Genomic DNA, 26429 nt, shown 5'->3' on the forward strand with positions numbered 1-26429 from the left:
CTTTGCAACTCCCTGCAAGAGCAGTGCTTTGGACCCCTGCACATGTCCAAGTAGGTAAGTTTTGAATTCTCACGTGCTACTGTTCTGGAAGGATCACACTGAGATTAAAATAGTTATCCAGATTTACCAAAGTGAGTGGCAACTTGGCTGTGGGGGTGGAGGCAGGGGAACAGCCTGTCACTGGCTGAAAGGGGTTAAAATGAAGGAAGGGGAGAAATTATCTAAGGTGACAGATATAGGTACAGCAGGGAACAACAGGATAAAACAAGGACAGGAATTAGACTGGATAGCAGGAAAAGCTTCTTGCTGTGGTGTCAGATTAGGCGGTGGGACAGTTTTTTAGGGTGATGGTAGCTACATAGAAATGTAGATAGGCTGCCTGTGCCATTTCGCATGGATCAACACCTAACCGGCCCCGCTGCCCTAATAGGGAGGTGGATTGGATGACAGCAGTTAGGATTCCTTCTGTCGTCAGAACCCACAGGAAGTGATGGTCTTTCAGGAAAACAGTAGTTGACAACCTCTAAGTTTCATCAACTGCTGCGTTTGCAGCTCTGGGAATAGTCTGGCTTCACCAGCCTGCCCAAAGACGTCGCCTTCAGCGCTCCTCCCTGCCTCAGCCTACACTGAACCAGAGGCTTCCAGCTGCTTAGGCTTCACCTGGCTCCCTCAAACCTCTGCTGCTTTTACCGCCACTTGCCTTTTTAAACCGGGGTCAACTTCAGCGTATTTGATAAACTAGTCCAATTACAACCAACCCTTTCTGATGACCTCAAGCTGCTCAAGGGGAGGCCTCAGCATCTCAGTAGCCAGGATTCCCAGTGGTGTTGTCTCAAGCTACTCCTACACCGGAAGGCTTGTCTTCACAGAGGGGTGCAGCTGTAGTGCTTTAGTGAAGACACGACTATGTGGATGGGAGAGCTTCTCCATTTGGTGTAGTTAATCCACCTCCCTGAGAGCGGTAGCAAAGCCCTGAGCCAGATAGAGGGCTGTAGTGTAGACCTGCCGTGGAGCGCTGCCACTGGCACAGAAAAATCATCTTGCAAACAGCAGGATTTCATCTCACGGTGGCATTGTACCCAGAGAAGTGTTCAGAACCCCAGGAGAAAATTATTTTCAAGGTCATGGCATAATCAGTGTAGGTTAATACATGTGTCCAGCCTTGGGCCCCTGCTAACATACAATGTTTTTATAGAAAATATTGCATCTTTGAATTCCAGTTCCTCCCACCCTCAAAATTAAGAATGCTTGGTTTCAGAGGGGTAGCGAGTTAGTCTGTATCAGTAAAAACAATGAGCAGTCCTTGTGGCACCTTAGAGACTAACACATTTATTTGGGCATAAGCTTTTGTGGGCTAGAACCCACTTCATCAGATGCATGGAGTGGAAAATACAATAGGCTGGTATAAATATACAGCATATGAAAAGATGGGAGTTGCCTTAACAGAGGGAAAATTATTTTTGTAGTGACCCAGCCACTCCCAGTCTTTATTCAGGAGTAATTTTCCCTCTGTTGATACTCATCCCTTCTTGTCAACTGTTGGGAATGGACCACATCCACCCTAACTGAATTGGCCTCGTTAGCACTGACCCCCCACTTGGTAAGGCAACTCCCGTCTTTTCATGTGCTGTATATTTATACCTGCTTACTGTATTTTCCACTCCATGCATCTGATGAAGTGGGCTGTAGCCCACGAAAGCTTATGCCCAAATAAACGTGTTAGTCTCTAGGGTGCCACAAGGACTCCTCGTTGTTTTTAAGAACGCTTGGGAGTCTGAAGGGAAATTGAACTCCATGGTGGATACAGGTGATTTCCCAATCCCTGGTCTAGTTTAATAGCAGGCTCTTCTGTTTGGAGACATATGATGCAGTTCTCATGCCTTAAGCAAGGAGGCAGGGTGGGGGAGGAGGGAAGGATCCCTGGGGCCTTGCAGGGACAACATCGCCCACTCTGTGGCAGAGTCTGGAACTGCCCCCAGCATTGTGGACTTTAAGGCCAGAAGCGTCCGTGGGGATGGAGGCTGATGTTTTGCATAACCAAGGCCATACAATTCCCTCAAGCAGATGACTTGATTAGGGAACTATTTCCCTCCAGTCTGCAAGATTAGCCAGATCCCAGTCCTGTGTTTCAGCAAACACGACTTCCCTTCCCCTCATTACACAACAGGAGAAGGATAACACCGTGAACCAACCGCACCTTGAATCCACAGTCCTCAAAGCGCTTTACCAAAAGCTGGGTATCGTGATCCCCGAGTTGCAGGTGGTGAAATGGATGCACAAGAAAAGTCAAAGTAACTGAGCACCCAGAACTCTAACTGACACCAATGGGAGTTGCAAGTACCCAGACTCTGCTCATCAGCCCTCAGATCACTTGGCATCAGGAATAGGCCCCTTCCTTCCCCCAAGCATGCTCCCTTCCACACTAGCTCCTACAATGGGGATTGGAACCCAGTTCCAGAGCAAAGCATGACACAGCTGTAATTAAAAGACACACTGAGCAATTTCACAGTGCGCAAAGTACATTCTAGTCAGTGGACGCCAGCACAACACTGAGCAGGATTTTTAAGATCTACGTCACCCAGCAAACCAATTTCCTTCACCACTTGCACTTAGTCATGGTGACAGCAGGACCCAAAATAACATCCCCGTATTGCTAATTACTGCGCTCTGCTATTGCTCCTGAACTCCCAGGCGGTTCCTTGAGGGATTACACGGCAGGCCCTTGAGTTTAATTTCCTCACACTAAATCACTCACAGTAGAGGCAGTGACAAGGAGAAACTAATATCTGGCTGGCCTGTCTGCCGGCTGGCAGCTGATTTGGGGACACTCCCGCCAGGCTGACTCAGCAAGCACTAATGCAAAGCTTCAACTTTGAGAATCCAGCTCCTTAAAGTCTCCTGCTATTATCAATGCAAATTAGTCTCAAACATAACCCTGGAACTCAGGCTCAACACTGGAGCCAGTGTAGTTACCCAGATGACAGACATTTTCAAGGACTCACGTATTCCCCACACACTCTCCCTCCCTCCCTTTCCTCTCCGACTCGGATGAGTTTATCACACAGCCTTTGTGTGTAAAGAATAATCTTTTTGGGAGATTTAATTACAAGGTGAAATACATCCAGTTCTTTTATCCCATTTTAGATGGATGATAAAGAAGCCGAACTGCTGCACATGTTGTAAACTCTTATTAGGATTAATGTTACTGGAACCAGTTTTTATCACCTTAATAACACTATTTGTCACATGCCCTGACATGCACCCAGCAAAGGTGTAGCTGCGGGAGCCTCTCCAGCCCATCAAACATGAATCTAAAGGGTAGAAAATGCAATTTGGAAGCTGCACTAGCATAAATAAATACTTTTTATTATGGAGCTGCTCTGTACTGCTTTCATCTCCTACAGGCCATTGTATTTTCCAAGTGTATGTACGTACACACGCACGCACACCTGCACAAAATGTGGTATGGGCAAGCACGTGCTTTGACAAACCACAGAATCTGCCCCTGCTTTGGCATTCTTCCTATGGTTTTCTGAACTCCAAGGAGATACAAAATCCTGTTAGAAAACAATGGTGTGAAATGTGATACATTGGCTGCTTTCAAACGTGGCACTATTAATTGAGTTTAGACCCCCACACGCAGGAGGGAGAAGTTTCATAAACCCTGATATGAATGGAATCGGTCAAGTGATTGTTAGAATTTCAGGCCAAGATTTCTGAAAATTAAGGCTGACGGGGGAGGTTTTCAGAAGGACCAAACAAGAGTTAAGCACAATGGGAGCGGAGTCCTAACTTCCTTTTGTGCCTGGGAACATCTAAAGTTATGCTGTTAAGTCCATATTTAGGCACCCAAATAAGCACCTTGATGGTCAAAGGAGCTCAACTTCTCTGAACTACAAGCGACTTCACCATGAGCTGCTGCGGGCACTGACCTTTTAAGGCGGAGGGGCAATCAGGGTACTTCTTTAAATGCCTAACTTCAAACCCAAGAGACTAGTTTTAGGCACCCATTTTTTTTTTAAATTGGCCTCAAGTGATGATAAATATCCCCCTGCCTCACCCCATGCGGGGAATGAAAACGTGACTGCAGCATGGTGCAAACGCAGAAAAGATCAGAAAATAAAACTGCCTGGTTTAACTGGCCAATCGGAGCAAAAGGAAACAGACAGCACATATGGTAAAAAGTAACTAACTTACACCCTTCCCCTTCCACCCCCCGTTCAGTAACGAGTGCCACATGGGCAGACTTCTGCAATGAGCTTTTTCAGGCAGATGATCAGGGTCCATGGTGTTCAGGGTAACCTGGGACCGCTGTTTGTTTCTAGGTAGCATTTTCACCTGGATGAAAACATACAGCATGTGTTTTATTTTGCAATTCTTACCGAGAGGCTCGAAACCCAAATTTACAGCAAGGGAATTGGTTTGACAGGTTGCAAAAAGTTGGTTAAAATTAATTATATGTAAAATACTCCCCCCTTTTCCTCACGCGGGAGAAGTTTTCTGGCTCTTTATGAAATCAGAGAGGTGCTCTCTGCGTCTCCCCCAGGGGAAGCTGCTACATTTGCTCTGGAGTTTTGTCGTCTCACAGGCCTGCTTTGCTTTCCTTGTTCCGGAGAGGCTGGATCTCCGTCGGGGAAGCGCTAGAATTTCTGAAGGAATTTGAGAACCAGGTCCCGCAGCTTGACCCGGAGCGTTTCGTCATTGTCGCAGATGATGTGTGTTGAATCCTCTTCTATCTGAATGAGGGTTTCTGCCTCTTGCAAGAGCACAATGTGTCCCTTTGCTGTGTCCTCTACCTTCACATCACTGAAACCATGCTGCAGATGGGGATCGGGGAGAAAGAGCACTCACATTTAGAATGAAATATTTGGGGGTGGGAGGCTTTAAGGGCCATAAAAGACACAGCTCTGCACTCAAATTCTGTAACACCAAGAAGAAGGAGGACCGAAAGCTGCTGTAAGTAGCAAACTGCTTTGTAAGCATTAGTTATAAGCCTACTGAAATTCCTATGATAAACACTGAGGCTATGTCTACGCTGTGCACCTTACAGAAGCACAGCTGTGCCACCTCCTGCCGACAAAATAAAACCACCTCCAAGAAAGGGCGGTAACTTCGTTGGCAGGACAGAGTCTCCCACTGACAAAGCGCTATCCACACTGGGGCTTTTAGTCAGTAAAACTTTTGTTGGAGTATTTTTTCACACTCCTGACTGGCAACAATTTACTGATGAAAGCACAGTGTAGCTATAGCTGAAGTATTATACCCATTATATAGATGGGGAAACTGTGGTACAGGAAGGTTAAAGCCAAAATGTGCAGAAATGGCAACTCATTTTGGGTGCCCAACTTTAGACAGCTGGGCTTGACCTTCAGCGGTGGACTTCATGTCCATGTTCTTGACTTCAAATGCAGTTGTGGGAGCTCAGCACCTCCAGCAGGGGGAAGGGAGAGAATCAGGCCCTCTAGGTATCGCAAGACATCCTCCAAAAACAGAGGCACCCTAAGTTAATTGGCCCTTTTGAAACTTTTGGCCGAAGTGACTTGCTTAGGATGACACACCAGGTCAGTTGCAGGTATAGGAATAAAACTCTGACTTCTAGTACTCTGTTCTAACCCCTAGACATTGCTCCCTTCCCTACCAGTGCAGCTCTGTTCTGTTCTCACCATAAACAACCTCTCCCCTCCTCCACCAGCTAAACACCTGGCTCTTTCAGGAGTGGAGCCAAGGAGGACATGAAGTGCTCCATCAATGCAGTAACTTTAATTGCTCCTTAGTTCATTTGATAGTTTTTTTCCCCTTCCACACCTCAGAAACCAGTGGATGATCTAGAACACGCATTGCGATGGAGAAAGAGAGAGGAAGGAAGGTTAATTTGTTGGGAGGCTTCCTGCATTATTTAAGGTTGTCAGTTTAACAAGCACTGTGTTAGCGGGGATCCCTTCTGGGGCTACGTGATGCTATGCCCAACTCCCATGGCTAGACACCATTACTGAGGTGCCCGGAGCACAAAGCTGGAGTTCAGAAAAGTTTTAAATTTTGGTGGGGGGCAAAGGTATTTGAACAGTAAAAGAAGAGCAAAATGAGACTCGACAGGCCATCGAGCCTCCCCACCCATGAGAGAGCAGGATGGCTCCTCACAGTGGCATCCTGCAGTTATTTGTCCAACATAGTTTTAAAATGACAGATAAAATGGGGCTTCCATTGCTTTCCTTGGGAAGATACTTCGCAGACAGCAGAACCCTCACCCCCATATTCAGGATATCTATTATCTCTTCCCTTCACCCTGTTCAGTCTTTTTATATCCCTTTGGACCACCCTTTCCTGCTCCACACTGGCTTTCTGGGCTCTGGGAAAGTCCCCTTGAACCTCCATGCTACAGGAAACAATGTTATTACCTTCTCCAGTGTCTGCACGAACTGGTCCATGGGAATGGAGCCACTCAGCAACGGCTTTAAAGGTTTGCATTCTGGCGCGTCGTCACTCACCCGCTTTCTCTTCTTGCTGGCTGGGGGCTGTGCGGGTTTTGGAGGGGGCTAAAGGCAAGAATGCACAGTAAACAGAGCAGCTGAAAAGCTAATTACAGCATTAGTAACCTGAGGTGAGAGGTGGTGGGGAGGGGCAGACTCTTACCCTGACAGCTGAGAGGGGGTGTTGTAGCTCTGAAGGGAAGACAAGGAAACTGACCCTGGATTCCACTGCCCCACCATCACTGGCGGGCCAGGATCTTCAAAGCAATTACCAATTTTGGGTGCCCATCTTGAGGCACCTTAAAGGAGCGTGCTGAGCACTTGCTCTTGCAGATTCAGGCCTCAAGGTTTAGACCATTATTATTGATTTAGCACCTACAACAGTCTCTGTTCAAGTGCTGTACAAGACAAAACGAGGCCGTGCCCACCCTGACGAACCTAGAAGACACACACACAAGTCAGGCTGCACTGGCAAATCCCGAGTGAGGAACTAGTTGTTGGGGGTTCTGGGTGTTAACGGTGTCAGTAACTCGCTTCTCACTGGTATCACAAAAGTCAACCTACAGGGAGGGATTTTGCATGGGCAGGCCCTGGAAAAGCATTCTCTGGAGCAGTTAGGAAGTTTGCCCAGGGAAGTACGCCGAGTCATGCTGGGAAGCTTCCGGCTCCTTCTCTGGCGGGGAGGAAGGGAGCGGAGCAGCCCAAGCGCCACTGCCCCTTTCCCAGGAACGGAGGAGGAAGCAGGGTAGCCCCTGAGCTGCTGATCTTTTCTCAGGCTCGGAGGGGGAGAAGAGCAGCCCACAAGCCCCAGCTCCTTTATGAGCAGGAGGAGCTCAGGAGGGCAGCAAAGGTTCTCTGCGAAGAGCTAGGGCTTGGCTTTCATTGATTTAGACATTGCCTCCCCCTACAAAGCAGTGCTGTGGCAGCTGCAGAACTGCTACTCTTGTAAGCCAGAATGGGGAAGGATTCTCTCCCCAGCTGAGCATTGGAGAACCTCAGTTCACAGTCTAACCCAGGGGTCGGCAACCTTGCAGAAGTGCTGTGCTGAGTCTTCATTTATTCACTCGGATTTAAGGTTTCGCATGCCGGTAATACAGTTTAATGTTTTTTTAGAAGGTCTCTTTCTATAAGTCTATAACATATAACTAAACTATTGTTGTATGTAAAGTAAATAAGGTTTTTAAAATGTTTAAGAAGCTTCATTTAAAATTAAATTAAAATGCAGAGGCCCCCTGGACCAGTGGCCAGGACCCGGGCAGTGGGAGTGCCACTGAAAATCAGCTTGCGTGCCGCCTTCGGCACGCGTGCCATAGGTTGCCTACCCCTGGTCTAACCCCAGTGTGGTGGTTCATTCACTTAGGGGACAGGGGTCCCCCTGCAGTGTTTTAAGGCTGTCTACCTTCTACTCCATGACCATCCACTGTGAAAGACTGAATGATACAAGTACTTGTACTAGGGACAGACACTAATGTGATTTGTGGCCTTTCCTTATGAATAATCCCTCTGCTCCTTTTATCTCCACTAGGCGCACAGAGATTTAGAAGCAGCTCACTTTCAGTTCCGCATCCGATTCATCCAGGAGTCCAGCCTGGCTCATGCGCACTAGGAGAGAGCATCTGACCGCATCTGCTGCAGTGTGGGCACAGGTGCTAGTTGAAGGGGTTGCCACATGGGAAGAGCTGGGACCCAGATGCCAGGGCTGCCCTGTGTATGGAGAGTTCCCTCCGATCCCCATCATACCGTACCTGAAGCACATGCTTGTTGTCTTTAGTATGCAGCACAGCAGAAACGGTTGCTAAGGAAATGCCAGGTTTAATCTCCAAGGGCACCAGCGAATCTGCAAGCTGAAGCAAACAAAGGATTTTGTTTAGCAAGTGATAATCTCTAAATTCCAACCAAGCCAGCTGCGATTTAAATTGGCAGCCTGATGTTTTTAACACGAACTAATGAACTGTAAACACAGACCAGGGCGCAGTGACAGAGCACTCCTACCTGGCATCCCCCCTCCTCGTCTCTCTCCTCTTCTGCGGCTCAGTGCTATTGACTTTTGTATCGCTCTCAGAAGTGGGTTTTCGGTATCCAGGGGCAACTTTTATGAAATGGAGAGTTAAAGAGACACCTAATTTTTTGTCTGGACCACAGAGTCTGGAGGGGAAGCTGAATTTGTTTGGAACCAGCTTGTTAAATTGCATGTAAATGCTTGTTTTGCTTTTTGTTTTCACTCAACCTCTAGATTGGGTCTGAATTTCAGTCAACAGCATCCCTTTTAAATACGCATTGCCCACTAGTTTTTGGAGGGAGGATGTGGCAGTAAATGCTCCCTGGTCAGCATTGTGGATGCGGAGGTTTGCAGAAGGTGGGCAACTAGGAAGTGACATGAGGAGCAAATTTCAGTCACCCACTCTAGCCTCCCGCTGGCCTTTCTCTTTAGTCACAGACTGTTAAACTTTCTCATTCATGGTAAACATCAATTTTTTAAATATGATCAACATGTCTCTGGCCCCAGGTGCGAGGGATAGCTTAGTGGTTTGAGCATTGGCCTGCTAAACCCAGGGTTGTGAGTTCAATCCTTGAGGGGGCCATTTAGGGATTTGGGGATTGGTCCTGCTTTGAGCAGGGGGTTGGACTAGATGACCTCCTGAGGTCCCTTCCAACCCTAATAATCTATGATTCTATGACCCATCCCATCTGTAATGCTAATATCACCTACAGATTGATATTCATATAAAACTTACTGTCACTGTCTAAAGAGATGTCCCCATGCCATCTAAAACTCAGCACATCTCTGCAGGGGAAGTCTGAGCAAACTGACAGGCCTTGCAGAGTGGGCAGGCAGACCCAGGACCTGCCAGACCAAGGTGGTTGGGGAAATTAATTCCTGAGTTGGGGGATTGGCCAGCAGCCTCTAAACATACAAATCCAGGACCTGTGAGCACAAGCATCTTGAATGTCACATGCTGGTGAGCCAGGCAGATAAAAAGAGGTACGCCGGACCCAAGCCGTAAATGTACGTAGGAGATCAGAACTAAACACCTTGACCTGCACGAGTGAACTGGAAGCCAACGCCGTTCTTGGAGCACAGATATGATAGGGTCCCTGCCACAAACAGCACAAAGTGAATGAGGATTTATATGCTGCATCCGCTGACTTTTCCACTTAGTCTTCAAGGGTAGCCCCAGCAGAGGGCACTGCAGTCATCCAATGTGGAGGTACCAAAGGGATGGATGGGAGCTCCTGAATCTGATGGAAAAGGGCTGCAAACTAGCCAGCCCAAGATGGCTAGTAGCGTTCTCAGGATTCAGAAGCTGTTGGGACTCCAGATGGTGAAATGAGGTAACAACAGGTAAGCATGACCATTCACTGGAAGGGGCAGGGATTGACTTCACTATTTCCCCATAGTAGTAACCCCCATATCCCACGCGATATCACGTCAGCCTGCCGTGGACAGAACCTCCACTAGATTTCTCTCATCTGAGCCTAGTCCTCTGCTCGGCATCCATGACTGGGGCCAGATTTTGAGAAGGACTTAGCATCTAGGGTGCCGAGCTCCCTTGAAACTCCAGCCACTCATTTCCATGCCTAAGTGGGAACAGAGCTCGTTAGAAAGTCGGGCCTCTATAGCCAAGCATCTCCGGTACACTGATAGCAAGGGAACACAAGCGGTCTTGCCGCTACCACACTGTTCACATGCATGAAAAACAGCATTTCACAGAGATGGGGATTATTCCCAGTCCAGGCCCAGAGGGGTTAATCAATGCCTTGCTAGAGATCACACAGCAAGTCCATGGCAGAGTTTGGAATAAGAGCAGGGGACTGTCTTAAACCACTATACCATGCCACCTCCCCACAGTGCAAGGAGGTGGGTACTATATACTTTCCTATGGAAGCAATTGCTGCAAGGATGTTATGTCATTGCAAGTGGTAGAGGCCATGATCCATACAATTTTGAACAGAAGCGATGTGTGGGATTTCCAAAAGCACTCAGCCTTGGCCTGACCCCACTCCCAGTGAAGCAATGGGAGTTTTACCACTGGCTTCAATGGAAGCATTTAGGCCAACGTTAAACATTTCTGAAAATCTTACCCAGTGTCACTATTAAGAGGCAGCCCATCCTATGAACAAATTTGAGAACACCGGCTTAAAAAGGGACAGATCGATGTTTTCCACTGGAAAGTAATAGACACACATATAGGCCTCAGTAGCAAAATGTAAAAGAAAAGCCGTATGTTGGCAGCCACAGCTTCAGATCTGGCCTCAGAGCTAAAAATAGCTATGCTTGCAGCGGTGTAACGCATTGCACTCTGAAGGGATCGAAGGCACTTTCTCTCCCTGCCCCTTTGCACTCTGGAATCAATACAGAACTGGCTCTAACAAAGAACACAATGAAAAGTGACAACTATTGTAAAGGAAGAGATTCTTAAATCAAAGGAGCTGCCTTGTATGAAAGTTCTAAGAGTGCCTCTTCTGTCACTGCAGCACTCTGCTATTCCCCTCTATTGAGTATTAAACACGCGGGGACAGCAAATCGCAACACTTGAGCCATTAACAGTCAACGACGCTCTGCAGTAGCCATTCACTTTTACTTCTCTATGATACTGGCTCATCTTCCATTGATCGAGAGTTGGCTGATTCTTAGGCCTGGTCTACACTGGGGGGGGGGGGGTGTTGAACTAAGGTACGCAAGTTCAGCTACGCGAATAGCGTAGCTGAACTCGAACTACCTTAGTTCGAACTACTCACCCGTCCAGACGCTGCGGGATCGAAGTCCGCGGCTCCCCCGTCGACTCCGCCACCACCGTTCGCGGTGGTGGAGTTCCGGAGTCGACGGGAGCACGTTCGGAGTTCGATATATCGCGTCTAGATGAGACGCGATATATCGAACTCCGAGAAGTCGATCGCTACCCGCCGACCCGGGCGGGTAGTATGGACGTACCCTTAGTATGGAAGCTCAATGACCCAAACTGAAGGTTATTACGTCACATCCAACGATCGAACAAGAAGGAAAGTTCTACCTCCCAGTCATTACTTCAACCCTAGCGCCATGGACTAGCATTGTGGAAGCCATGGAAAAACACACACAAACACTGAGCACTAGCATTACACTGGTCAGCCTCCTACACACAGATGAGCATTTGCGTGGTGTTACTAACATGAAAACATTGGTAGTGTTCTGATTTCCTTCCATGTTCCTATTGCCGGAGGCCTGGGAAGAATCAATACTAGTGTAGCACCTGGGAATAATGTCATCAACCTTTAGATTGGGAGGTGGCACGTTTGAGTGTGGCTTGCTGCTCTTTTAGTTTCACACTCTTTACTTTTCTCTTTTGGTCTGTTTCCATTTTAATTTTTACCATAAAGAATCAACCCCTAAAAGAGTAAGATTGCTAGTGTCGAGCCAGAGTGCAGCCCCGCGAACTAGGAGAATTGCAGAGAGATTTGTTTTTGGAAGTGTCACTACTGTGATTTTTGCACGTAGATGGCAGTGTAAGTCCTTGTAGCGTAAGTGACTTCTTAGCAAACACTGCTGCCAAATCTCTCGCTTTGGATTGTATTTCCCACAACTGAACAGGATCTGGCATACCAAACACTGCTGATGGCCAGCTACAGTTGTTGGCATGGACGATAAAGGTACATGCAGGCTGAGGGTCAAATCCTAAATCTTGACCTAGTCCTTTCTCAGGTAAAACGGTCATTGGACTTCAGTTCAGGCCATGCATTACCTTCAGTTCACAGGCAGAATCCCACTGAAGGCAACGAGGGGCTGTACAATGACTGAGGATAAAATGAGTCTTTTGTAGTAAATTTTTAAGCTAGTTACTGGCCAATCATTTCCATTTCCCCACCCACCCATCAAGTGCCAGAACTGTAGCTCCTGAGTTTAGATAAGCACAGGGCCAAGATACTCCCCAGGCCAGGCCGTGCACAAGACATGCTTCACACAGCCTTCTAACCTAGAAGGTGAATCCATATAAAATTAGCACCCTCCCTGATTGGTTATGCCTACATTTATAGGCAACTTCACTTCTGTTGATAGTGAAGGTTTGGTTAGGCCTGACAGAAGCCTGCTGTGATTTAACAGTTTTACACGTGACTTTATGCTGTGCTGTAAGACATCACAGATTAACTTCTGTCTTTCCCACAAACATGATAAAAGTAAGCACATAGCTAGAAGAAACTGGTTGGGATGAGCAGGATACCTGGTCTGACCGGGGAAGGGAGTTAACAGAAATGAAAGACTAATGCATAGGTATAAAGAGAGAGAACAAAAAGTTATCAGCTGAAGCTGTCTCCTGTCCAGTGCTGGAGGGGACTACAGTGAGAGTGTCCAGAGGTGCTTCCCACTTGTGAGAAACTGATCATTACTTCCTAGTGTTTTCCCTCTATAAAAAGATTTGTTAGACCCCGCCGGTGAGTGGTGAATTTCAATCCAGTACCTTCCCCTTTTATCCCATCTTCTGCAAGTGGAACAGGCCTTGGTCTAAACAAGAGAGCACACAGGAAGGTTTAGCCAGAAGGGATAAGATTCAGTGGAGCAAGGTCTGAGACAGGCCGCACCTTACTGATCTCACTCTCTCTCTCCGAAGGAAAAGGGAACCAAGGAAGAGTACAGCTTGAGCCACCCAGACCAAGGGACACTTCAGAGCAAATGGGTCCAGTGTGGTGGGACCACCCAGCAGCCTGCTGAGTCCCCAGGAAGGGGAGTTCATCTAGGGCTGGGGCGCTGCTAGAGGCCCCCCAACCAAGGCCAGAGCCCCATTGTGCTAGAAGCTGCACACACATACAGCAGCACCGGTCCTTTCCCCAATGAGCTTTACAAGAGAAGAAGATTTTAAAAACAAAACAGCCCTCGTTCAATTAGCCTGCTGCCGAAATCATGCGATAGGCATCATCGTTCAAATTGTAATTAAACTGGAGTCTCACTGTTTGCTCAAAGGCTACTGTTCAAATGTCTCTGTTTGCTCCAGAAGATGTTTTCCATTCTCCTGTGAACAGACAATGCCTAACCAATTTCCAGTAAGCTGCCTTTTTAAAGTGACATGCAGACGCTCAAAGGAACAGATTAGTTAAACAAGGCAAAAATGCTTCCATAATACTCCGGAGAGCCAGCCCTAGCCTTGTGCCACTGGAGAGTCAAACACTCGCTGAACAAAGGCTGTACTAAGTGTAAATCCCATTAACATCTAAAAGTCTTACTGGGCAAGATTTTCCTCTCTGTCACAGTGATCTCAATGCACAGTAACGCCACTGACCGCCCTGGATTCACACCTGTGTAAGAGACCAGAATCTGACCCTAGAAAGGTTAGAGAAGATTTTTTTGGGTGGGGATGTGGAGGAAAGCGGTTTTAACAGAAAGCCTCCTTTCATCACACACATCACCGAAGCCGTTCTGTTGCTACTGGGACCATGACGACTCATGGGTTTTTCACTTTTAACAAGAGAGTTGAAGAATCAGGAGACAAATCTGGACACACCTCTTTGTACAGTTTGAAAGTCTGTGGAAGTTAATGTACTAGAGAAAAAGGGAAATGGCTGACAGACACTTACACGCTGGTGCTTTCCAGAGCAGGTTTTAGTGTTTGTCCTCTGGTTTAAGTTGTGTTTTGAAAGATAACAGGCTGGGTTCACAATGTTGATGCAGAGAGCTGTACAATACCCCTCCCTCTGGCAGTCCAGCCCCCACACAACACAGGGTGGTGGTATTCACCGCCAGACAAGCAGGTGGTGTTGCCACTTACACCGTCGCTTGAGATTTTCCACCATACAGGGACCACTGTTGGTGTGATTTTGACCCCGAATGGCCGTCCCTGAAGATGGGAATGTTGCAGGCACCTTCTGACACTGAAATCTTCCACATGGCTGGGAAGCCGGCATAAACCCTGGCTGAAATCGGTAATTCATCTGTGCAAGGGGAAAACCTTTCCACACCAAGTACTAATGACTCCTCTGCACAACAAAGGAGCAACACACTGGTCTTTTCTCCGGGATCATAACAGCAGGGGGCTATGACAACTCCCAAAAGGTGGAGTGGGGGCAGTTCTCTGGGATGTTAAGTGAAGTGGGGGGAGGAGTGGGGGTGAAACATAGCATGCAATTTCCCCTCCTCCCAGGTCTTTGAAGATTATAATGATCCCTAAAGATCAGTTGTACTAGAGGGCATGGCTGACGATACGGAGAAGGAGAGATTACACTCTTAAAGATGTCAGGGATTTGCATAGCCTGAGTTGTGATTAGCGCCAACTGGCATCCATCCTTATTGAGAGACTCAAAGATCACAGACTGCGTGGACCAGGAAGACAGAATTCGTTTTCCATGTGGTTGTGCTGGGTCGTCCTGGAGGTATGTTGGCAGTGCAGGGGGAGAAAGTTAACTCCCTCAGCAGAGGCACTTGTGTGGGTGGCCAGAGAATTCAGTCTTTAGCACTGCCAATTCAGCACCTTTCACCAGCATTACGTTCATTTAGAGAATGAACAAAATCTTTTCTATGCCATTTTCTCTTAACATTTCAGTGCTGGTGAAGGATGCCCTATTGACAGCCCTTTATTAGTAGGGTTTTCTATCAAGTTCACCACTGTGGTATCCTGGGGTGTGATTTTATACCAATATAGTTAAATCTCTCTCTCTCACCCCCCTCCTTCCCTCATGTGGACACAACTATACCAGTAAAAGCTCTTTTACAGTGGTACCCCTTGAGGAGTTGTACCTCAAACTATACTAATTTCTAAACAGGTACAGTTAAAGCACTACAAAAACTGCATAGAAAGCCCCAAGTTGTGGCAGCGGGAGGTATAGACGCCAGATCTCCCAATTCCCACCTAGCACCTTAGCCCATAGGCTATCTTTCCTCTGGAGACTGAAGCCCTCTCTCCACTGGTTAACGGTCAACAGAGCAAGCTTCATCACATCCCACCCCAAGTGTACTTCCCACCTGACCTGGAGGGACCAGCTCTAGGGATATGTTGGGAATTCAGTCTCCATGGCCCATTCAGTTTCTTGGTCTCGGTTGAGGCCGCCAAAAAGGGGGTGAGTTTTGTTGGTACTTTGTCTGACACTAGCTCAATCATTTCAATTCCCCTTCTTCCTCTCCTCACTATTTTTCACATGGCTGGTCGGAGAGTCTCACTGAAGAGGCTGGATCCTTCTCAGGGAGGTCAGCTGCACAGTGTGAGAAATATACTGCACAGGCTGTGGTACCACACAAGTGCCAGGTAACAGACTCGATGCTCTAGGAGGTCCTTTCCAGAACTCTCTCTGGGTTCCTATTTGGACCCCAGACTGGGTGAACTATTCATAAAAACCAATTAATCCATCCCATTGGCTCTTTTCTGTTTACAAATATTCTGCAAAGAATCAGGCTTCCCAGAAGCCAGGCGTGTTTCAAAACTACGACAGATGTTTCACATGAACCTATTTCAGCTTCAGCACTGACGAGGAGTTGGCTTCAAGCATTTGGCAGCCATGCTTTAAAACTCAGGGTGTTCCGATTAGTCACAGAGGACGTTTCCATGCCCTGAATGGACAAATAGCTTTGAATTAGGTTTCTGGTGTGACTAGAAGTTTTACAACTAGTGGTATTTGCTGGAAAAGAAAAATGGCGGTGTCTGCAAATATTCTTGCCAATAAGCCTGTGGGCGAGCATATTAGAGGAAAACAAACACAGCTGGCATCTCTCTCTCTGACACACAGTCATCTGGACTCCATCAGCAGAATATCTGAGAGCCTCACAAGCTTTAGTGTATTCATCTTCCCAACATTCCTGTTAGGGAGTGCAGTGCTATTACCCACGTTGTACAGAGGGGGAACTGAGGCACAGAGACACTAAGTGACTTGCCCAAGTTGACCCAGGAAGTCTGTGGTAGAGCAGAGACGTCAACATTTGTCTCCCAAGTACCAGGCCAGTGCCCTAACCAGTGGGCCATCCTTCCTCTTTCTGAAAGGAATGTATTTAGAATACAAGAATGTCTGAATAACGTTTTTTGCAGGATTTCCTCTGCTGTTAGCCTCGCTGTTTTCAGAGACAGGTGATATTGCCCCAGAGCAGAGCCAGGCCAAGAAATAGGTACCACTCAAACCCTCAGGCTTGAAGGGAAGCCCCAGAACTTGACAGTAGAATTTAAATGCTCTTGATCTGGCTCTCTGCATAAGGGGTGAATATCACCCTGCTAACACAAGATTTGTTTTGGTCACAACTCTCAACATATGTCACCTTTTACTAGCCCTAGCTTTAACAGGATCCAATAAATATGCAAATGGCTCCAACAAATCCACATGCCACAGTGACGTTGCATCTGAGAGTATATTTTTCAATTAAAACCCATCCTCAACTCCAGGGATAATCTCAGCAGGTGGTTGCGTCCTCACAAAACTGAATTCAGGCACAAATTGGATACAGATGATGTGGTGGTGGTAGGAGCTTGGCTTACTGCAGTTTGTTACTCAGGTACAGCTCCTCATGTAGCTCTGCATCCTGTGTCAACACTAAGGGTATTGTTTTTCCTCCAATGAAAAACAGATTTTTTTTTTATCCGTTTCCATGGGGTATACAGTCTGCTTGTAAACAGCCTCACCTTTGATCCACAGACACATCTGTGCTGATTGTATTGTCAAAATATTTTAACATCATGTCTGTTAGAATACAGGTCACTTAATATTAAGAGTACGTTTGTGCATAGTTTATAGGATTAATACATTATTAATCAATGTGACAGGCATAAATAGTATTCATCTGGAATACTGTGTGCGCAATTCTGGTCTCCCCTGTTTACGAAAGATAACTTCAAATGCAACAGTTGCAGAGAAGGTCTTCTAGGATGATCAGAGGAATGGAGACTCACAGAAATGTCGGACTGGAAGGGACCCTTGATAGGTCATCTATTCCAGTCCCCTGCACTGAGACAGGACTAATATTATTTAGACCATCTCTGACGAAGTGTTTATCTAACCTGTTCTTAAAAACCTCCAATCACAGAGATTCCACAACCTCCTTAGGTAATTTGTTCCACTACTACATTGACAGCAAGTTTTTCCTAATGTCTAACTTAAATCTATCTTGCTGCTATTTAAGCCTGTTACTCCTTGTCCTATCCTCATTGGATAAGGAGAATAATTTATCCTCCTCCTCTTTATAACAAACTTTGACATACTTGAAGACTTTTGTCCCCCATCACTCTTCTCTTCTCCACACTAAACAAACCCAATTTTTTCAATCTTTCCTCGTAGGTCATGTTGGCCTTTAATCATTTCTGTTGCTGTCCTTTGGACTTTCTCCAATTTGTCCAATCTTTCCCGAAGCATGGTGCCTAGAATGGGACACTGCTCCAACTGAGGCCTTATCAGTGCTGAGTAGAGCAGCATAATTAATTACTTCTCATGTTTTGCTAACAACACTTCTGCTAAAACATCCCAGAATGATGTTCACTGGTTTTTCCAACTGTATTTCATTGACTCGCATTTAGTTTGTGATCTACTATAACCGCCAGATCCTTTTCTGCAGTATCCCTTTCTAGGCAGTCATTTCCCATTTTGTATTTGTGCAACAGATTATTCCCTTCCTAAGTGTAGTGCTTTGTGTTTGTCCTTACAAAAGGAGGCTTAAAGAGCTTGGCTTGTTTAGCCTAACAAAACAAATGATGAGGGGAGATATGACTGCTCTCAATAAGTACAGCAGAGGGATAAACACCAGGGAGGGAGAGGAGTTATTTAAGTTAAGGGCCAATGTTGGCATAAGAACAAACTGGCCCTCAATAAATGTAGGCCTGAAATTAGACAAAGGTTTCTAACCATCAGAAGAGTGAAGATCTGGAACAGCCTCCCCAGGGTAGTAATGGAGGGGAAAAAACCTACCTTGTCTCAGGACTGAGCTGGATAAGGTTATGGAGGGAATGGTCTGATGAGATTACCTTACAATGGCGTATGGCCCTTCTGGGACTGCTATTAGCAAATATCTTCAACAGGGGAAATGGGTCACTGACTGCGGGGGCTCTACAGAGAATTCTTCCGGCTGCTGGGTCTTGCCCACATGGTCAGGGTTTAACTGTTTGCCATGACTGGGGTCAACAAGGAATTTTCACCCAGGTCAGATTCACAGAGACCTTAGAGTCTGGGGGCAGAGGGGGCTGCCTTCCTCTAGTGTGGGGCAGGAGTCACCGGCCAGTTTGAACTAGTGTAAATGGCAGATTCTCTGTAACGTGAAGGCTTTAAATCATGATTTGAGGATTTCAGCAACTCTGCCAGAGGATATGGGCCTATTACAGGAGTGGGTGGGTGAGGTTTTGTGGCCTGCGATGTGCAGGAGGTCAGACTAGCTGATCATGATGATCCCTTCTGGCCTTAAAGTGTATGAGCCTATGTCAGATGGTTACAAGCAACCAATTAATTTATTGGACTCTAAGACAGTTTACTGAATCATCATTTGTTAACACTAAATAAGGGGATTGGTCCTGCTTTGAGCAGGGGGTTGGACTAGATGATCTCCTGAGGTCCCTTCCAACCCCAATAGTCTATAATTCTAAGCCATTTGCTAGCGTGCCTTAACACGCTTTCACAAGAGAAGGAGAGGGTTTTTCTAGTTAGTGGTGCAGGAGACAGAAGCCAGTAGCTCTGACTGTCAATTCCCAGCTCTCTCTCGGACTCACTGTCAGACCTTGGGCAAATCATTTGGCTTCTCAGTGCCTCAGTTTACCCATCTTTTAAATGGGGACTGTATTTGGCAACCTCACTGGTATCCACAGAGGATTAACATATGTGTGACGTGCTTTGACGTGTGACGTGCTTGCAAAGGATAATCAACATTTTTAGCTTTCCCACAGCAATTCCGTCAACCTTAATATATTCACACTGTGAACACCCTCTCAGGAGCACCTCTCATTCTAGCCTTCTGCTTAGTGGGAAGTGCTTTGCACCGTCATATGCAATAGAAGTCACATGTGCAACACCTTTCTGTTTGAAGAGACTACAGACACAGAGCATCAGGACTAATGTGGCGTTAGCAAGGGGCCACCATGCTGTTTTCCTTTTGTCACTCACTTCTGGCATGATTTCAATCTTCTCGTAGCGCCGCTTGAACGGGAGAGTCAGCACCTCTGCTCTGCGGTAGGACATTGCCGGCGGCTGGCAATCTATCATCAGGTCTGTGCGATGGGATTGGGTGGGTGGAGGCTGGGTGTACTGCTCTGGACAAACCACATGGAGAGGCTAGAAGAGACGAGAAGACGGTGGTGAAGACAGACGTCCAACTGTCAATGTGCACTGCCTTAGGAGGTGTATATAATGCAAGTACCGACACTGCAATTATAAGGTTTGTAACATGGTTGTACATTAGTTGTGTTCCAGCAGCATCCAGATGCCCTTAATCAGGATTGGAGTAAGTGGTTCAGGACCGGGACAGTCTGTTATGTTATGTGTTGTACACCGCCTAGCACAACAGACCCTGACTGGTGTCCCGAGGCAGCATTTGAATACAAATAAATGTCAATAGTTATGCAAGGTACTGTACAAAACTGAAGACAGTCCCAAAAAGCTTTCACTCGAAATAGGGACAAAATGCCACAGGTGGGTGTAGGGTGACCAGATGGCCCAATAAAATCGGGACTGTCCCGATTTTGAGGAGTTTGTCCTGCGTCCTGACCGCGTCCCGACCAGAGTACGGTCAGGTCGCCATTTGTCCCGATATTTTGTTTCCTGGTCTTCTGTGGCAATTTGGCGGAGTGTCCTTCAGTCGCTGACAGTATTCGGCGGTATTTTGGTGGCAAGGTTTATTACCCACCGCCGAAATACCGCCGAAGACTGTCCGGACTGAAGGACTCTCCACCGAATTGCTGCTGAAGTCTCCCTCCTCTGCCCCACCCGCGACGGTCCTGATATTTTCCCCTTAACATCTGGTCACCTTAGGTGGGTGTAGAATACAAGGGAGTGGAGGGTGAGAAGACAAAGGTGACAGGAGGAGGAATATATGGTTGCATATATTAGCCAAACGGACCATTTGGAGGCTTCATAGATTTTTTTTAAACTAGATATATTAACAGATCACTAATAGGCTGTTTACTAGAGGGGTCATGGTAGAGGCGTGGGTCTGATGGACAAGGCAGCGTCTGTGAGAACTGATCAGAGGAGGGCAACATGGGAAGCGAACAATGGAATCTGCCATCATTCACAGAGTGAAGGGGGAAGCTCACAATGTGAAGAGATGATTCTTTCACAGCCTCTCACACTATCATGTGTGTTGGATGTGGTGAAGAGGGAGCCAACTGAAGAACCCAACAGGAGGAGGGGTGGGGGGTAACATGACTGATGGGATGAGCCAGGAAGAAAATTTTAGCAGCAGCGTTTTGAATAGAAAGGGGTGGGGTAAGGTGAGGTGGATGCCGGGAAGACTGAAGAGGAGACTGTGGTAGCCAAGGTGGGAGATGTCAGTCTGAAGAAGAGCTCTGGCAGTCTGGCCGGAGAGAAAAAAGGAAGCAGCAGCATTTGGATATGGCCTGGATGTGAATGCCCAGAAAGTGCAGTATCCGTATCAAAGAGGAGGCTGTGATTATAGGCCTGAGGGACCAGGCAATGGTGGAGTTAACTGAAGTTGATGAAGCTGAGGGAACCCAGCACACTTTGCACTTCTGGGCCATAAATACTTATCACACACATCCAGGGCATATTTAAACAAGCAGGAAAGATTCAAAGGGAAAAATGATTGCATTTATAAACTGCTAAGAGGCTCAATCCTGGAAATGCGTGATGTTTTATGCTACACACCTACTGCTACTTTGCATAGTGAGCCATTAAATGTTTAAGTCCACTGTCTGGAGACTGGTGGCCATTTTGTACACATTTCAGTGCAGGCTATTAGAAGAGGAGGCATATGCTGTGTGCTCTCTTCTAGAGACTTGGCAAAACAAGAAAACAGAAAGAGTCATTTCTTTAATATAAAGATCATCCACAGTGAAAGTATCCATTAGGTGGGTGGGTGTAGGTGTATAAATATAAAGGGAAAGCAAGAGAGATTTCATTACCTGGACTTCTTTGAGTAACTTGGACACCTGAATAAAATTCAGTCTCGTGTCGATGGGGCAGTAAACGCATTTCATAGCCAGAGGTTGATAAGGAGCCAGTGCATCCAGATAAGAAAAGTCAGGCTCTGGGAGAGGAAAAAAAAGTGCAGAAGATATTTGATGTCTCAAGAACAAAGATTGCCCAATTCCTCTCCCTATTACCATGTCCTAGTCTAGACAAGCTGTCGTTTGGCAATGTTAATTCACTTATGGGTTTTTCTTTTTTCCCCCTAGTTATTTTCAGTTAATTTGATGAAAATTATGCCCACAATTAGTCTTAGCTCAATCAAGCAACAGAGCAGCACCATTTCATCTGAAAGCATTATTGCCTGATTTTTCTATAACAAATTTAATCAAGACAAAAACAGCATCTCTTAGTTTTAATCAGATCCTAAAAAAAAAAAAAAGCACAATTTACCATTTTCAGTATCACAAACCCACCTGAGTGGCCTGGTTTCTCAGCCTGACAAAAATCCAACACAAACACTTCATATTTCAAGATGATTTTGCATAAGTGTCACCTTCAGCAAATACATTTTCACCATTTTCCTCATAATTATTCCTTTTAGTTTAGGCTGGGTGTCAGTATTAGATTCATGGAAGAATAAGGAACTATTCAATAAATATTCTACCATAATCCTAGAGGATCTGTAGAGAACAGGATAACTCAGGACAGCACTCAATAGAATAGGATATTCACCTTTTTTACCTCCATGCTATCAGTGCATTCTAGCACAGGTGGTAGTGACTGAAAGCTGCTGTCATCAGATGGCTGTTCTGCAGCTTATATGATTTTTGGTAGTGACCTCAGATGAGTTTCTAGGGGATTGGTGCTTCCTCACTAAACCCACAATGGCTGGTACTAACTGGCATCCTTGTTGGGCATGTACTTAAAGAGAGTCAGAAACTTTCCACAAACTTCCATCACACTCCTAGGTCTTGTCTACGCTAGTAAAATTCAGACTATAGTTTTCCACCTGGGTAACAACTGTGGAAGTGTAAGTACGATTCAGAACAGAGTTAGGAGACATGGTGATAAAAACCCAAACAAACACACACCCAACTCTTGTGGATTACTTCCTCCACCTGTGGAGAAGTAGGGGAGGAAATCTGGCAGTGAGGCACAATGCTGGGTTGTGCCTCAATTTCACCCGAGGGCCCGCTGGGGGAAGGATGTGGAAAAGCTTGCTCCCTCACTGTCTTACCCCTGTGTTTGGAGAATAGGCTGATCTTCGCAGGGCTGTCAATGACATCCTGACTGAACTAAACTCACTATAAGAAACCACAATGGATGCAATGCTGCATATCTCAGGAGGTCTCACGTAGGCTGGGTCAGTGCCGACGCTCACTCGCACTAAGCTTTGGCCACCAGCTTTAGGGTCTCCTAATAGCATTGTGAAGCAGCTATATAAATACGAGAACCTGCTCTATTTCATTCAGATCTCAAAACGACTACATTTTATATCTGATGGGACAATTGCTTCTCCTTGCAGGAAGGCTCAGAATGAAACACCTTCTCAGTAAGGGCCAGATTCTGCTACCCTTGCTCATGTTGGGTAATACCTTACTGCACGAGTACTTGCATTGATTTCCATGGGACTACTTGTGGAGTAAGGTACTAATCAACGTGAGGACATCAGAACCTGGCCCCAAATTAAGGAGTGAGGTTTGGTATTTCCAAAGCGGTGTGCTGCTATATGGCAGTGTTGCCAGCTATTGGAATCAGAGCTAAAGCAGCTAATGATGGAGTGACTACCCAGATAACACGGGAGTATGGTACAAAAATCCACAGCCAGTCACTCCACAGGGCTCATGCTTTGCTTGCAAATAGGCCTCTTCTGCCTTTTATTAGTGACAAAATGTAGCGTCTGTTTAATAGGGGGACTATACCCTGCCTTTCCAATGGGGATGCACGTGACCGTCTACAGAGCTGTCTCCTCACCATAGTATCAGGGCACCTTCCAGAGAAAAAAGCGGAGTCTCTAGCACTTTTCCCAGTAGAGGGCCAGAACTCTGCTTGGGGCAGGGATGGTGGAACGGCTTTCTCAAGGAGGAAGGCTTTGCAACATTTCCTAATGATGGTCAAACTCTGATCACCTCTGGAAGATTGATCTCCTTAGAGGATGTTTCCTTCCCAGCTCTCATGTGCTTTGTCCTGGGCTCTGGGATTTGCATTGTCACAGAGGAATGCACCGGTCCCAGTAGTTCATAGATCACAATCAGCCTTTGACACGGCAGGAGCTTGATCCATTAATTGCTTTGAAAATTAGGACCAAGGCCTTGAACTGGCATCGGAAACTGACAAGGGGAATGTGGAGGACTTGAGCAAAGGCTTGCTCTCAGTGCCTGAGCCTGGGAGACAGTAGGCCGCCCCGTTTTGGACCAGCTGGAACCTGTGTATCATCTTCACATTCAGCTTCAGATACAGTCAGCTAAAGTAATCCAGCCTGGAGGTGACAACTCATAGATCACTGTGGCTAGGTCCCTGGCCAGAAAGCAGGAATGAAGTTTCCTAGCAAGCTAGAGGTAAAGGGAGGAATTTTGGAAACCGAGTCCACCTGTTCATCCCAGAGTAGCAAGAAGTCTAAGAGGAGCCTGAGGTTTTGTGCCCCCTTTGATGAAAAAGGGCTGTATGCTTTTGATGGAAGTTGGAGACAAAGTCTTGGCCAGCTCATCAAAGCATTTCCCTTTTCCAATCAGCATCGCTTCTGCCTTGGCAGGGCTCAGCTTGAGCCAACTGCTCATCATCCAAGAGCCGATCTCTTGTAGGCATTTTACTGCAGAACATACAAAGATCTTGCTTACAAAAGGCAAGGACTGGCTATGCAGGGCAAGAATCAACTCCACAGGGCTAACAGGAATGAAATGCAGTATAAATTATTTGTCAATGTCAATCCTGAGAGCCTTACTTGAACAAGCTCCTACTGAAGTCATCAAATTGGGGAACGAGGGAGGCCCTCGGAATCTGGTCCAACAACAACGTATGACACATTATCAGTTCTATACTGTGAACAGCACTTCACTTACCTGTAAATATAACCGTGTTAAGGCTAGATTTTCCCCACAGCTCCATAAAGTGCACCACATCCCCAAACCTGAGGGAGGGATGTCCAGTGAACACAACGCACGGCTGTTTGAAATCATTGCTGAAGTCTCCATGGATACTGGGATAGTGCTTCAGTTTGTTTGTCTGAATGAGCTGAAATAAAATAATAATGAGACTTTACCAACTTTTTGCACATCTACGCTCGGCTATTATTATATTATTGTGTATGTCTGTGTGTGTGTGTACACACACACACACACACACACAGAGAATATAGCTGGTTATTTATAATATATTCATAGATTCTAGGACTGGAAGGGACCTCGAGAGGTCATCGAGTCCAGTCCCCTGCCCTCATGGCAGGACCAAATACCATCTAGACCATCCCTGATAGACATTTATCTAACCTACTCTTAAATATCTCCAGAGATGGAGATTCCACAGCCTCCCTAGGCAGTTTATTCCAGTGTTTAACCACCCTGACAGTTAGGAACTTTTTCCTAATGTCCAACCTAAACCTCCCTTGCTGCAGTTTAAGCCCATTGCTTCTTGTTCTATCCTTAGAGGCTAAGATGAACAAGTTTTCTCCTTCCTCCTTATGACATTCTTTTAGATCCCTGAAAACTGCTATCATGTCCCCTCTCAGTCTTCTCTTTTCCAAACTAAACAAACCCAATTCTTTCAGCCTTCCTTCATAGGTCATGTTCTCAAGACCTTTAATCATTCTTGTTGCTCTTCTCTGGACCCTCTCCAATTTCTCCATATCTTTCTTGAAATGCAGTGCCCAGAACTGGACACAATATTCCAGTTGAGGCCTAACCAGCACAGAGTAGAGCGGAAGAGTGACTTCTCGTGTCTTGCTCACAACACAACATACACGGCTCACTCCCATATATTCCATAAGACTTGAGCTCATTGAGTCACTGTTGCAGTAAACATTCTGAGGGAGGTGTGGTCTGGAGAGCTGAGCACAGGACTGGACCTGGGAACTTCAGAGTTATGCTCCTGACTTCCTGTAATACTATTCTGAAAGGTGGCTCTGCAGAGGTTCCCCATGTAGTACTTCTCAATGATTTCCAGAGTAAAGTATCTTCAGTTTACCGGTAAAAAGCTGCTCTTTCTAGCTGCTGTCTCACTGAACACACTATGGGATCCAAGAGTTAACATGGGTTCTTTGCAGGTCATGTTAATGCTGAGAAATTCTGCCCTGAGCAACATCTGTCACTACTGGATTTAGATGTAACAGATTCAAATCACAGGAAACCTCTTCTGATGAGCCACAAGAAGGAACAGACTCCAGCTTGCCCTCTCTTAGCTAGGTTGGCTCTGCCAGACTAAAAGAAATGCAGTAAAAATTACATTTTTTCCCTAAGGTCAGCCAGCTATGACTGAATACACACAAGGGGCAGATCCCCTTAGTAAGATAGTGCAAAGTTTATGAAGCCACTTTTCAGAGTAGAGCTTTGCTTTATTTCCTCTGCCTCTGGTTTCTGTAAAATGAGGATCCAACTTGCCCAGAGTGTTGGGAGGAGCCTGGATTTAATAAATAAATGTATCCTCCGGACACAATCTGATTAGATTCTCTCAGTACTTATATGCTCCATCACCATAGTCTCTGAGCATCTTGACTTTCTGAATTGAGGAAACTGCTATCTGAATAAATTGTTTCATATATAGTCCATGGTTTAAGAAATTGAGAAAATGAAACATTTTAAATACATCAATAAAGTCAAAGGAAACGGAGTGATTTTTCTTTCCCTGCCAGTCAGTATATAAAAGAACTGGGGCTCTTAATTTAACCCCCCTGAACACACAGTGCTGTCTGCTGCCAAGTGTAGCAGTCATTCAGGCTGTAGGAATTTGCAACACAGGCTCAAG

At 46.2% G+C, this 26429-nt stretch overlaps 1 protein-coding gene across 2 annotated transcripts in view; it reads right to left on the reverse strand.

Annotated features, from left to right (window-relative positions):
* Nucleotides 1–4343: 4343 nt before the first annotated feature.
* The window catches only part of INTS9 (integrator complex subunit 9), an 88583-nt gene continuing 66497 nt past the window's right edge, over nt 4344–26429 (reverse strand). For both annotated transcript variants that reach the window (XM_045011890.1, XM_045011891.1), the window contains exons 12-17: nt 24533–24704; nt 21467–21591; nt 19491–19658; nt 8213–8311; nt 6396–6533; nt 4344–4817 (exon numbers count right to left, since the gene is read on the reverse strand). In XM_045011890.1, the coding sequence (XP_044867825.1) occupies nt 4641–4817; nt 6396–6533; nt 8213–8311; nt 19491–19658; nt 21467–21591; nt 24533–24704 (879 nt within the window). In that variant the 3' untranslated portion in view covers nt 4344–4640. The remainder of the gene's footprint in view (nt 4818–6395; nt 6534–8212; nt 8312–19490; nt 19659–21466; nt 21592–24532; nt 24705–26429) is intronic.

Source organism: Mauremys mutica, chromosome 3 (genome assembly GCF_020497125.1).
Source record: "Mauremys mutica isolate MM-2020 ecotype Southern chromosome 3, ASM2049712v1, whole genome shotgun sequence".
Classification (NCBI taxonomy): Eukaryota; Metazoa; Chordata; order Testudines; family Geoemydidae; genus Mauremys; species Mauremys mutica.